Here is a 12,089-nt window from a genome sequence, read left to right as displayed (position 1 = left end):
TTTTCACATACATGATTAAATATGCAAGGAGTACAATTTATTTAATTAATTTGTTTATTTATAAAAACAAAATAAATTTATTTGTTAAGTTAATAAAATAACGTTTCAAAGTAACAAATATTAAGTCAAAAGACAAAACTTAATTGATTGTAAAAATTTATAACATCTAGTCACTCTTTGGAGTAACTCACTAGCATTATATTTCGAAATTTCGATGAAATGGATTCTGAGCCCATGGGCATTTTGGTCAAGTCAAATTTACAACGGATGTCTCTCTATTGAATCAGAAACAAAATTCAAATGACGCTTACCCATCTCTCTCTACACGGATCTGCATTCAATTCTTCCTCACTTAACCTTCACATCTCAACATAATTACCAGTTTATTACTCAACCAGTACCCAAATTTTCCTCCAATTTTCATAATCTAAAGCTTCAGAAAACGAATCAAGAATTTTCACTGCAGTTCGGCATTCCAATTCCAATCCCTCCTTTTGAGTTTTAAACCTTTTTCTATTCTGATCCCTGCAATTCAAAGCAATAATGAATTTTTTGCCGTAGCTTCCATTGCAATAAACCACGGTCCCACCAGCAAATTAAACCGTCCGCCTCTCGCTATCTCCTCTCTCTCTCTCACACACACACACAAAACCTCTACATACGCCCTTCATTCAAATGGTTTCCAAGAACCAGAACAAGGCTCCTCCCAGTCCTTCAACAGTGAATTTCTCTTCCATTAATGTAAATCTCTTTTAAAATTTTCAAATTCGTAGGTATTGTTGTTGTTGTTGCTGCTTAACTTCTCGATTTTCTACATTTCTGCATATTTTGTTTCTATATAAATTCCGTAACTCTCTTAAGTTTTTCTCTAGTCATAACTTAAACGATAGTTGGGTGCTGATGGTTTATGCAGAGAAAAAGTAGTAGTATCGATGAGGGTTCCTTAGATAAGAGGAGAGGGATTGCTAGCACAAAAATGGCACCTAACACTGGAACACGAACTCAAACTCGTCAAGCATTTTCAGTGGTAAATGGGGGCCAAGATCTACCACCACTTAGTGCGCCGCCAAGCAATATTGGTTCTGATTGTGGTGCAATTGAGTTCACAAAAGAGGATGTCGATACCTTACTCACCGAGAAGTTGAAGAAAAATTTGAACTACAGGGTACGTTGCAGTGGAGACTTCAGTTATTAAGTAGAAGTATATGTTTTTCGGTTGAGTGCTTTGGCAATGAGTTCTTTTATTATAAAGTTTTTCATGCTTGAGTTATAATGGTTACTCTTGTGTTGCAGGAGAAGAATGACAAAATGATTGATTTCATCAAAAGACTTAAGCAATGTATCAAATGGTTTCTGCAACTTGAAGCAAACTATGTTGAGGAGCAGGAAAAAATTAAAAAACTGTTGGAATTGGCAGAAAAGAAGTGCAATGATACGGGTATGTTGTTCTTTGTCTTATTAACATCGTTCTGTTTTTACTTCAGAACTTATAAATAAAGTCCCAAAATACATAATTGTCTCTTTCCAGAGTCGATGATGAAGGCCAAGGAAGATGAATTGAATTCTATTATTATGGAATTGAGGAAAAATTTGGAAGCTTTGCAGTCAAAGTTTGCAAAGGAGGAAGTTGACAGAGTGGTACGAGCCTTGACATGCGTTAAAAGTAGTATCGGTTTTGTATTTTGGATTGTCATACTAAACTGTAAAATGAATCTACTAGGAAGCATTAGATTCTTTGGCTAGAGAAAGAGACTTGAGATTGGCCGCAGAGAAATTACAAGCTTCTCTTTCTGAAGATCTTAGGCGAAGTCAATTGGATAATGCTAGTGCTAACCAGAAGGTAAGTAGTTAGTGCTTGTAAATTTGAAGTATGATTTCAGAATTGATTTCATCTTAGTGTAACAGTGTAACACTAAAAATTGTCATCACGTGTACTTCCTTCTGCAGATTCAGTCACTTAATGATACATACAGGCGGTTACAAGAGTTTAATACGAGTTTGCATCAATGGAATACTAGGCTTCAATCGGATCTTGAAGCGACAAATACTACGCTCAAACGTGTTCAGGAAGAAAAGGCAGCCGTTGTGGAAAACCTAAGCATTTTGAGGGGCAACTTTACTTCTCTGCAAGAGCAGCTTAGTTTGTCACGGGTAAGGCTTTTTTTGGGGGGGATTGGGCTCTTGGTCTTATTTTCATTAGATCTGTTCTTTTCATCTGATATGAAATGCTTAGGAAATTCATCATGTTCCTAATATAAAGAAGTGGAGTTTAATTGCTTTAAGGAAAAGCTTAGTTACTCTTAGATCTATGTATTAGGTTAGTGGAAGATTGGTCTGAAGCATTGCATTTCATTATAGCCTGTGGGTGGCTTTTTGTGTTTACCATATTACGTCACTTTCACAACAATGTGGTCTGTGGATGGGATTTTTTGGGGATATGTGATGGCCACCTCTATATACACATGATATGTGATTTACCTATGTCGCATTAGGTTTACATGTTGTGCTTTATTGCTGAAGTATCCTTTTTGGTAACCCTCAAAGAATTTAGTAGTGTTTATTATAACTTTTATTTTTGATACTTCTTGCATGGTTTTCAAGCTAATTTTAGTTCCATCTGTACATCTTAGAGATAATTCCATTTTTTAGTTTAGTTTGTTGCCTTCAGTAGTCTCACATGAGAATGCCAAATGCACAAATAGTCGTGTAGAACATTTTTTACTTGAGATAGCATATAGTGATAGAACTTGTAACACATCCTACTTCATTAAACTTATTGTTATCACTTGCTCAATTGGTTTGTTATTGAGCTATTGCTCAAAAAATCGTCTGGTTGCCAATCACTAGAACACTAATTAATAGCAATTGATCGAACATTATCTGAAAACGGCCCATTTCATACTTGATTTTTATAGGCATCCCAAGATGAGGCAATCAAGCATAAAGAAGCACTAGGCAGTGAAGCTTCACGCTTGAGAGGCGATCTGCAACAAATGAGGGAGGACCGTGATCGACAGTTGGCACAAGTTGAAGGGTTACAATCTGAAGTTTCAAAATACAAGGAATTTACTGGAAAGTACACAGCAGATTTGGAGACTCTGAACACTAAAACAGTGAAACTGGAGGTTTGCTTTTCAATTGATGTTTCTCAGTTGAAGGCTTGAAATTTTTTTTGCTTATTGGACACATGAATTTTTTTTCAGTCAACATGCTCGGATCAAAGTGAGCAAATAAGAAGATTACACGAACAACTTGCTTCCGCGCAACAGAAATTGCAGGTTGTTGATTTGGCCTTGCTTTGTAATTATACCAAGACCTTTATAATTATGTATTCATAATGAACTGTATTTAACAGAAATACCTTTGTTTTTGTTTAATCCCGCCATTTGCTTTTTTCCTCTCTAGCTTTCTGATCTATCAGCCATGGAAACAAGATCCGAATTTGAGGTGAACAAGGCAATGATTCTTGAGTTGAAAAGTCGTCTAGCTGATGCAGAGTTAAAGATTGTCGAGGGAGAAAATGTTCGCAAGAAATTGCATAACACTATTCTGGTACCTAATTATACAAAAACTATGTGATGTTATATAACTACTTTTGTATTTAAAATTTAAGATTTTATCTTTTAGCAAATATTTAGTTTTTTGATATTCTAGTCTAATTAGAATCCTTGTTAATGCAGGAGTTGAAAGGGAATATTCGTGTATTTTGTAGAGTGAGACCCCTGCTTTCTGATGATGGGGTTGGAAATGATGTAAAAGTTGTTTCATTCCCAACATCAATGGAAGCGCAGGGTCGAGGCATTGATTTGAGCCAAAATGGTATGCCCATTTTCCTAAATCTTTGTAATATATAATATATATTCTTAGTATATTACTAGTTCTCATATCAATATTTTCCTCTCAACTTTCTACGTTTTGTTTTCTTGCAAGGGCAAAAGCACTCTTTCACTTTTGACAAAGTATTCGTGCCTGATAACTCACAAGAAGATGTTTTTGTGGAGATATCACAACTAGTTCAAAGTGCGCTTGATGGATATAAGGTAGTACTGTTTCTACTGAACTCAAGAATCATTTGCTCTTAAATTTATAGATACCTAATATTTTACTAGAGTTATGGTTGATAAGAAAACTCTACCAACTTATTAGTAAATTTGAACATTCACTGATATGCATGTCAAAATTTGATACAGTAGTTTTTATTAGGACCTTGGACTCTTCAAAAGGAATTATACTCACATCGTGAAACATCATTTGCCTAAATGATGGAAGTTGCACATAAGTGCTCATTCACAACCTATTATTAATTTGATTGTGTTTCATACCAGGTCTGCATATTTGCCTATGGGCAAACAGGGTCTGGTAAGACGTATACAATGATGGGTAAGCCAGGACTACTAGATCAGAAAGGTTTAATTCCAAGGTCATTAGAGCAAGTATTTCAGACAAAACAAATGCTTGAAGCCCAAGGATGGAAGTATGAGATGCAGGTGTGGAGGAAACTGTGGTCTTTCATTTATGCCTTCCAAAGAATATATATACATATTTTGGCTAAAATATTTACATGTTCAGGTGTCAATGCTTGAAATATACAATGAAACAATACGTGACCTGTTATCAGCAAACAAATCAACCTTCGATGCATCACGAGTAGATACTGCTGCAAAGCAATATGCTATCAAGCACGATGCAAATGGCAACACCTATGTCTCTGATCTTACAATTGTTGATGTCCGCAGTAGCAGGGAAGTTTCCTATCTCCTAGAACGGGCAGCACAGAGCAGGTAAAAAACAATTGCATGTTTACTATCTCCTTATTTCTTCCTTTTTCTTTTGAAATACTGCATAAAAGCATTTACTTTAAAGCTATATGATGGTTTTGGGTTGCTAATTTTTTAACCAAGATATTGATTCTGTCATACTTGCATCCTGAATTTATCTTGTTAGGTCTGTTGGCAAGACCCAAATGAATGAACAGTCTTCAAGGAGCCATTTTGTCTTTACCCTAAGAATAGTCGGTGTTAATGAGGTATTGCTATTTGCTCCTAAATATGATATTTATTCCTTTTTGCAAGTTGCTGATAAGTATTATTGTGTGGTATAGAGCACTGATCAGCAAGTCCAAGGTGTTCTGAATCTCATTGACCTTGCTGGTAGTGAGCGTCTTTCCAAGAGTGGATCGACTGGGGATCGTCTTAAAGAAACTCAGGTATCAGAAGCAAGAGTTGCCTTCTGTTATTCTTGCAAAGTTTCTTGCCCCATCTGACTAATACTTTTTTATCAACAATCGATCAGGCCATCAATAAAAGTTTATCATCACTAAGTGATGTCATTTTTGCCTTGGCCAAGAAAGAGGAGCACGTTCCGTTTAGGAACTCCAAGCTCACTTATCTTCTCCAGGTACTTCTTCTTTAGCCTTGCAGCATGGCAATATTATCGAAAAGCCCATGCATTTTAAGCATTTTTGCCATTTATTAAACACTTGAACTTTTGTTGTTGTTCACATACAGCCTTGCTTAGGCGGGGATTCGAAGACTCTGATGTTTGTGAATGTTTCACCGGATCCTGCATCTGTGGGTGAATCACTCTGTTCGCTACGGTTTGCTGCAAGGGTGAATGCTTGCGAGATTGGCATCCCAAGACGTCAAACTAATCTAAGATCATCAGATTCTCGATTGAGCATTGGTTGAATGACTTTTTGTTTATGGGATGGGATTACACTACATTTTAGATTTAGGAAAATGTGTTTGTTTTGATACTGATAACAAATGACAGAAATCTAACTAGTTTGTAAGGTTGAAGTGATTGTCTATATATAACAGATATAGGGATAATATACAAGGGCGCTTCAGCATCAGCCCTTCTATTATTCATTTGTATATTTATCAAGATTTTTTGTACGTGCTCTTCGCAGATGTTCTGCTTATTATTGATTAGGGTTAATTCTAGTTGTAATAAGATTTTTGAACATATATGTCAAGTAGTATATAAACAAAACCATTAAAATGGAGTATTAAATTATTAAGCTATAAAAAATAGGTATAGGTACGTAGAATCAAATTTGTAAGGTTATAACCAAATTCTATCAAATAAGACTATTTCACATAGATGTGTGTATATCTCTTTCTTGAATATTTGATTTATCTAATGGTAATGATGAAATCACAGTTATTTGAATAGGTATTACCTTTGTTGTAGAATTTGTTAATGATAAGAGCAATTAGAGGTTGATTTTAACCATTCTACTTTTAAGATAGGTGCCACAAAATCTTGCACACGTTGAGGTAGACATGCATCTAAAGTGAGTTGAAAAGATCCCACATAATTAATTAGATTGTGACTCAAAAAATACAACGGCGATCAGGAGTGAAAATATAGTAGCAGTAATAAACTAATAATTTTTGTTGTAAGATTTTCATGCATCAACCCAAGTCTCCACTGACTACTAATCATGAAAGATGGGATATCAAAATAACTACTAATAATTGTAAATTGTAGAGTTAAATTATATACGGGTTGGGTTAAATTTATTTCTTTTGTAGTTAATTCAAAATTTTACTCTTTTTACCAAGGGGATAGAGAAGTTTTCCTTTTTAATTTTTCCTTGTGTGTCGATATGGCAGATGTAATTGAAACCTCTAATTATCATTTACTAGTAGTAAACATAATAAGATCCAAAAATGAAAATTTAACTATTCCACGGTCTAAATTAATATTCTCTCGGTACAATTTATAGTTGTTCAAGTGGTATACATCATTCCATGTCAATTTTATTTTTAAAAAAACGTGTGGGACTTCGTATTCTATGAGTAATCAAGTGAATGTCTGTCTATATCACAAATTGGGGTATTTCCTATTGATTTGTGTTCGTTCGTGCTCAATCTTGTGATGGAATATTGATTATTATCCGCCAATGGGATCTTCACACATCAGCATCCTCACCAACACAATATCCTCGTAGTTTTGAGCTCAAACAACACATCGAAAAAAATTCGGTGGAAAAAGACCACACCTTTTTAGACCATATATACTATTCTGATTTTTAGCCTTTTGAATATATATATTAATATTCTCTCTTTTTGAAGAAAGTTGGAGAAAATTTAGTGGGTTGGTGGATTGTTTCGTGGAAGTTGAGTGCTTCACTCAAATCTAAATTATTACCAAAAAAATATTATTCGAAAGAGATTAAATTTTTTTGGTTTGAGCAATACACTCAAATATGCGTACACATGCCACGAAATAGTAAATACTATATAAATAAACATCGGCGGAACCATACATTATACAAGTATTCCACAACTTTCTCGACTATATAACTCAAAATATTATAGATTTCTTAATTATATTAATTTTATGACAAAGATATAAATATAAATTGGCCATAAGATTAAAACTCCAACATGAAATGGATTTGTAATCATCAAATTTAACCGATCAAATACCCAATTTGTTTAAGGAATCACCAATTTTCTATTTATAGCTCTCAAATTAATAAAAAAAAGTTTGATTAGATATTTTTTACTATATTACAACTCTTCATTATGCTTTTATTAAAAAGGATCTGAATTAATTATTCAATTGTTATTTTGGCAATTGGCGTGGGGAATCTTTTCATTTGATTTTTTTATTTGATTATAAATTTTGACGCTTACGTGCAAATCCATTTGCATCAAAAACTCATCTTAATCCAAATATAGTACTACATTAATACTCCTCCAATAAAACCCATTTCAACACACGTGATTCTCATTTTCCGAAGAATCCTTTGCTTCTCCCTCCCTCCCTCAATTTGATCTTCTGTTTTCCGAGATGGTTTCGCCTGACAACACGAATTGGCTCTACGATTATGGATTCGAGGACATCACTGCTAATTTCGCCGCTCCCAATTCCGGATTTTCTTGGCCGGCCTCCACCAATGCCAGGTGCTGTTTTTCAACTCAGATTCTTCAAATTACGTTCGGTGCTTTGCTTCCTTTTCTTTTCCTGCCTCCTGTGATTTGAAGATTTGTAATTTTGTTATTTATACCTCTTTTATTTCTTCTTTCTCCATTAATAAGTTTTGTAGTGGTAGGTCACTTATTTAAACCAGTTTAATTAGTACTCCTATTAGAGAAAGAACAATTATTAAATGCCAACTTTGATTTTGTGATAGTAATAGTATGGAGTAGTAATCTGTCTACTCCAAAATTTGGGCGGTGTTACTGGTTCTTTTTAAGTCCTCTCCTCGCAAATCAATAGCAATCGTCCAAAGTTCTCATTTTGTTTTTGCGGTTGCTATATCCAACCCCATTATCTGAGGCTGCTATCGATTTTGTTCATTTTTGGAGTGGATTCTCTGACAAAGTCTTCCCATTCGCCGCACATGCAGAAATGACATTATGGGACCCACTGTAATATTTTTCATTATCACCGATTCACAACTATCTCCTACTACTTGCATACACCAATTAAGGAAAAAAGAACGGGTTGAATTGAAATCTGATGTTGGTAGTAGCATTGTTTCTTCTACTTTTATGGTTTGTTATTCGAAGAGTTATCCAATTTACCACTGTAATAAATTGGGTTCTAATAATTTGAGACGGTGAATTTCAAGAATTGGTTGTTTATTGGGAAGCTCTTGGACGTTTATCTTTAAGAGGCTTTAGTAGCGCTCATTGAGTACTTTTTGGGGTAACTCCACCAACTGGCCAGCTGTGCCTAGACTACTTTTTTCTATATTTCCCAAATCATGGATTTAAGGACATTCTCTTGATTGAGTGAATTTGTTTACTGATTATACAGATTTTTGTAGTGTTATTGATGATTGTTAGAATAGATGATTTGCTTTGCATTGTTGGCTAATGCATTTGTTTTATTAGATAGAGAAACTTACCATAGAGAGGGACTAATTTTGGTGGATGGACCGACATGGAAAAACATGATATTTTTTGTTGACTGAGGGAGTATAGTAGTTCACTTGAACTTTTGTCTTTACTTCTATTGGAGTATTGTCCTCCAAACATGAATTAAGTTGGGACGTTGAGGGCATAGGAATCACTGTGGAAACGACTTCGCCATGGTTTATGACTATACGTTCATGTTATGTGAATACTGGGTGTGTTTGTTTCTCACTCGCTTGAAGAGCCAACTGCATTGCTTGAGAATTGTTTCCTCTCTGTGTGTTTGTCCCATTTTTTCTTTTATCTACTTCTGGTATTGGTAAGTTTCATCATAGAAAATTCAATCCAAGTCATTTGTTCAAGCTCGAATATATTGTTTCTACAAAATTCTGTAATATGTCAATGAGTTTAGGTACGTACTGTTATTGGTTCCTAATGATCTTGTTTGTATGCTGCAGCTTTATAATTTCTTAGCTAATTAGCTTGCTTTTGTATGAATGGTCCGGTCCTTATAGAAGTTCTGATGGTTCAATACAAATATGGAAATGGGGTCTTCTTTTGTTTCTGCAAATCAACTGCCAAAATGAAATTGAAATAATTAACGCTGAGTACTTACTGAACGGATAATATGTTTAGGATATGAGTTGAAAGGCATTTTTGATAGAAGTTTACTTTATAGACCTGTTTAATTAATGTCAAGGAAACTTATTTTATGTGTTTGTGGATGTTTGTCTATCTCTTTATACATTATTATTTGCTTAAGACGTGTGGCTTACACTGCTTATTTGTTACTGATTTATTATGGCATTTTTTATTCATTCATAGTGTTGAAATTGATGGATCATTTGGAGAATCTGACTCACAAAAGGATAAGGAAACAGAGTCCAGGAAAAGGTATAAAGCTCTCCTTTGAATTTCACGAACATGTACTGTACGAGATGAACTAATTCTTCCAGTACACTAACATTTTATATTTTTCACAGAGCTAGAACCGAGACATGTGCTATATCAAGCTCCAAAGCATGCAGGGAGAAACAACGAAGGGACAGGCTAAATGACAAGTAACTGTATACATTTGTTTGACCATGATGTTTTTCTCCTTGTGGCTTCTTTCCTCCACTAACTTTGGTGCCCTATTCTCTAGGTTCATGGAATTAGGTGCTCTTCTTGAGCCAGGGAGGCCTCCTAAAACTGATAAATCGGTCATCTTGATCGATGCTGTCCGAATGGTAACTCAGTTAAGAAGTGAAGCTCAGAAGCTGAAAGACTCAAATTCGAATCTACAGGAGAAGATCAAGGAGCTCAAAGTAAGGCACCTTTTTTCAGTATTTGATTGTATCTGAACACGTTATTTTTTTTGGATATGGTTAATCATGTTGCTCATAATATACTGTTCCATGATGTTTATAGACCGAGAAGAATGAGCTTCGTGATGAAAAGCAAAGGTTAAAGGCGGAGAAGGAGAAGCTGGAGCAGCAGCTTAAGACAATGATTGCTCCTCAACCTGGCTTTTTGCCAGCTACCCCAAGCATCCCACCCGCATTCGCTGCCCAAAATCAAGCTGGTGGTAACAAGCTGGTGCCGATCATCAGCTACCCTGGTGTCGCCATGTGGCAGTTCATGCCACCAGCAGCCGTTGATACGTCTCAGGATCATGTGCTGCGCCCACCGGTTGCCTAAGAGGGCGGTTGAACCCCTCTGTTGGCATTCTTATTGTGGTTAAATTGTTGTCATGTGCTTGACTATTTACTTTTTGTTGAACCTGTCCAACTTGGATAATGTTGGACTAGAGATTGTGATTTGTCAAACTTTTTTTTATCATAGTGAAGATATTACTTCTCCTGATGCTGTAAATCTGTATAGATTTTGTCTGTGTAGTTTAAAAACAAGTGTAGTTTTGAAGTCGAATATCGGATTGACACGTGGCATGTTGTGAGGCTCATATTGTCCCTTGCTTATCTTCTATTGATTATTACCAGTTTTTTTACTTTCTTCAACTCCCAAAATGGCTTCCAAACTCCAAATCCATGTCCGAAACATCAAGAATTCAACTCTCAACTACAACTACCTTCAAACTACTCCCTCTTCATCAATTTCATTCACCAAACATCTCTCTCAACACCACCTACTAATCTCTTACACACATGAAAAAAGCCCTCAGCATGAATCAAGAATCTCTCCGAAATGCACTCTCTCATCTCCCAAGCCACCAGCAACCAAAGAAGAAGCCATTCTCCAAGCCAAAACGTCTCTCTCATCCACCTTAGAGAGGCCCCTCAACAATCCAAAACTCGCTGGAAAGATGAAGAAGATCAAGCAGCCCAGGCTCCGTGTCGAGATTCCAGTCGTGGATGACTCGCCGGCGTCGCTCTCTGAGCTAGCCCTCCAAGTATTTGCAGAAATGCCAATCAGAAGAAAAGGCCCACAAATCAAGATTCTTCTTTTATGGCCTAGCTATGGCTTAATGCAGGCTGCCACTGAGGCCTTTGCTTCTCGCTCTTCAAACATTACCGTACAGAGCATTGACATGTCATCAGTTCTTGATGAGGATGTCAGAACGCTGAATTCTGCTGATGTGGCGGTGTTCTTTGCCCCCGAGGCGGCTCAGCTGGCGATCATGAAGACCGTTAGTGACAGTTTGAGTCCTAGGCCTGTGGTGATCTTCAATCCTAGGTGGAGTTTTGATGAGGAGGCTGATTTTGGAGAGATGGGTGGCTTTTTGGGATCGTTTGAGGTTGTGTATTCTTTCATGGGGTTGGAAGTTAGGGGCATTTTGAGTAAGAGGAAAGGTGTGATCTTTAAGTGTGTGAGAGATGGGGTTTTGAGTGGTGAGAGATGGAATATTTTAGTTGAGGAAGAAGGAGGAGAAATGAGAGTGGTCTCGAGCTTCAAATCGAGGCCATCGATAGTGCAAGTTGAGACCGTGTTGTACAATCTCATGGCAATCAATTCACCAGTCACCAAATCTGCCAAGTTCTTGAAAGATTTGGTATCAAATGTGACTGGGAAGAAGTAATGTTTGCTATTGTTGTACAATGAGATTTTTTATGCGAATCTTGATAGTTTGATCTTCATTCTTGTACCGATACAATGCATGATTTTGTATTGAAGATTGTGTTTTCTTGTGTAATGTGAAAGATGATTATTATGGATATATATAATTTAGGAGATTCTGCATCTCAACACATGAACACTTTCTACAGGAATGAATCA

The 12,089-nt window shown here is 36.1% G+C and overlaps 3 protein-coding genes across 4 annotated transcripts; all 3 read left to right on the top strand.

The window, feature by feature from the left end:
• Positions 1 to 371: 371 nt before the first annotated feature.
• ATK3 (kinesin 3) lies at positions 372 to 5,955 on the top strand. 2 transcript variants are annotated; one of them, XM_048095968.2, is made up of 17 exons: positions 372 to 741; positions 914 to 1,165; positions 1,294 to 1,438; positions 1,529 to 1,638; positions 1,721 to 1,840; positions 1,948 to 2,151; positions 2,916 to 3,125; positions 3,204 to 3,278; positions 3,406 to 3,552; positions 3,681 to 3,819; positions 3,931 to 4,040; positions 4,326 to 4,487; positions 4,570 to 4,781; positions 4,945 to 5,026; positions 5,102 to 5,206; positions 5,293 to 5,397; positions 5,508 to 5,955. In XM_048095968.2, exons 1-17 carry the CDS (start codon positions 676 to 678, stop codon positions 5,685 to 5,687), a joined length of 2,424 nt encoding a protein of 807 aa, XP_047951925.1. In that variant the 5' UTR covers positions 372 to 675; the 3' UTR covers positions 5,688 to 5,955. The 2 variants fall into 2 exon arrangements, with proteins under 2 accessions (XP_047951925.1, XP_047951926.1); XM_048095969.2 differs by having other exon boundaries at positions 373 to 773.
• Positions 5,956 to 7,673: 1,718 nt separating this feature from the next.
• Positions 7,674 to 10,721, top strand: LOC125191895 (transcription factor ILR3-like). Its single transcript, XM_048089320.2, has 5 exons — positions 7,674 to 7,919; positions 9,702 to 9,770; positions 9,860 to 9,937; positions 10,021 to 10,183; positions 10,287 to 10,721. Exons 1-5 carry the CDS (start codon positions 7,807 to 7,809, stop codon positions 10,554 to 10,556), a joined length of 693 nt encoding a protein of 230 aa, XP_047945277.1. The 5' UTR covers positions 7,674 to 7,806; the 3' UTR covers positions 10,557 to 10,721.
• A 138-nt stretch (positions 10,722 to 10,859) lies between these two features.
• On the top strand, positions 10,860 to 12,030 carry LOC125191894 (plant/protein (DUF1995)). Its single transcript, XM_048089319.2, has one exon. The coding sequence runs from the start codon at positions 10,882 to 10,884 to the stop codon at positions 11,890 to 11,892; it is 1,011 nt and encodes a 336-aa protein (XP_047945276.1). The 5' UTR covers positions 10,860 to 10,881; the 3' UTR covers positions 11,893 to 12,030.
• Positions 12,031 to 12,089: the final 59 nt, after the last annotated feature.

This window comes from Salvia hispanica, chromosome 4 (genome assembly GCF_029641045.1).
Source record: "Salvia hispanica isolate PSC_SH4W2 chromosome 4, Shi_PSC_v1, whole genome shotgun sequence".
Taxonomy (NCBI): domain Eukaryota; kingdom Viridiplantae; phylum Streptophyta; class Magnoliopsida; order Lamiales; family Lamiaceae; genus Salvia; species Salvia hispanica.
The sequence above is the reverse complement of the archived record's forward strand: the minus strand, read 5'-3'. Positions and strand labels throughout refer to the sequence as shown.

Coding starts and splice junctions, on each gene's coding strand:
- ATK3 (XM_048095968.2), top strand. CDS start 676: ATGGTTTCCAAGAACCAGAACAAGGCTCCTCCCAGTCCTTCAACAGTG. Junction 1,166..1,293: donor AGAAAAATTTGAACTACAGG/GTACGTTGCAGT, acceptor CTTGTGTTGCAG/GAGAAGAATGACAAAATGAT. Junction 5,398..5,507: donor AGCTCACTTATCTTCTCCAG/GTACTTCTTCTT, acceptor GTTCACATACAG/CCTTGCTTAGGCGGGGATTC.
- LOC125191895 (XM_048089320.2), top strand. CDS start 7,807: ATGGTTTCGCCTGACAACACGAATTGGCTCTACGATTATGGATTCGAG. Junction 9,771..9,859: donor GAAACAGAGTCCAGGAAAAG/GTATAAAGCTCT, acceptor TATTTTTCACAG/AGCTAGAACCGAGACATGTG. Junction 10,184..10,286: donor AGAAGATCAAGGAGCTCAAA/GTAAGGCACCTT, acceptor TGATGTTTATAG/ACCGAGAAGAATGAGCTTCG.
- LOC125191894 (XM_048089319.2), top strand. CDS start 10,882: ATGGCTTCCAAACTCCAAATCCATGTCCGAAACATCAAGAATTCAACT.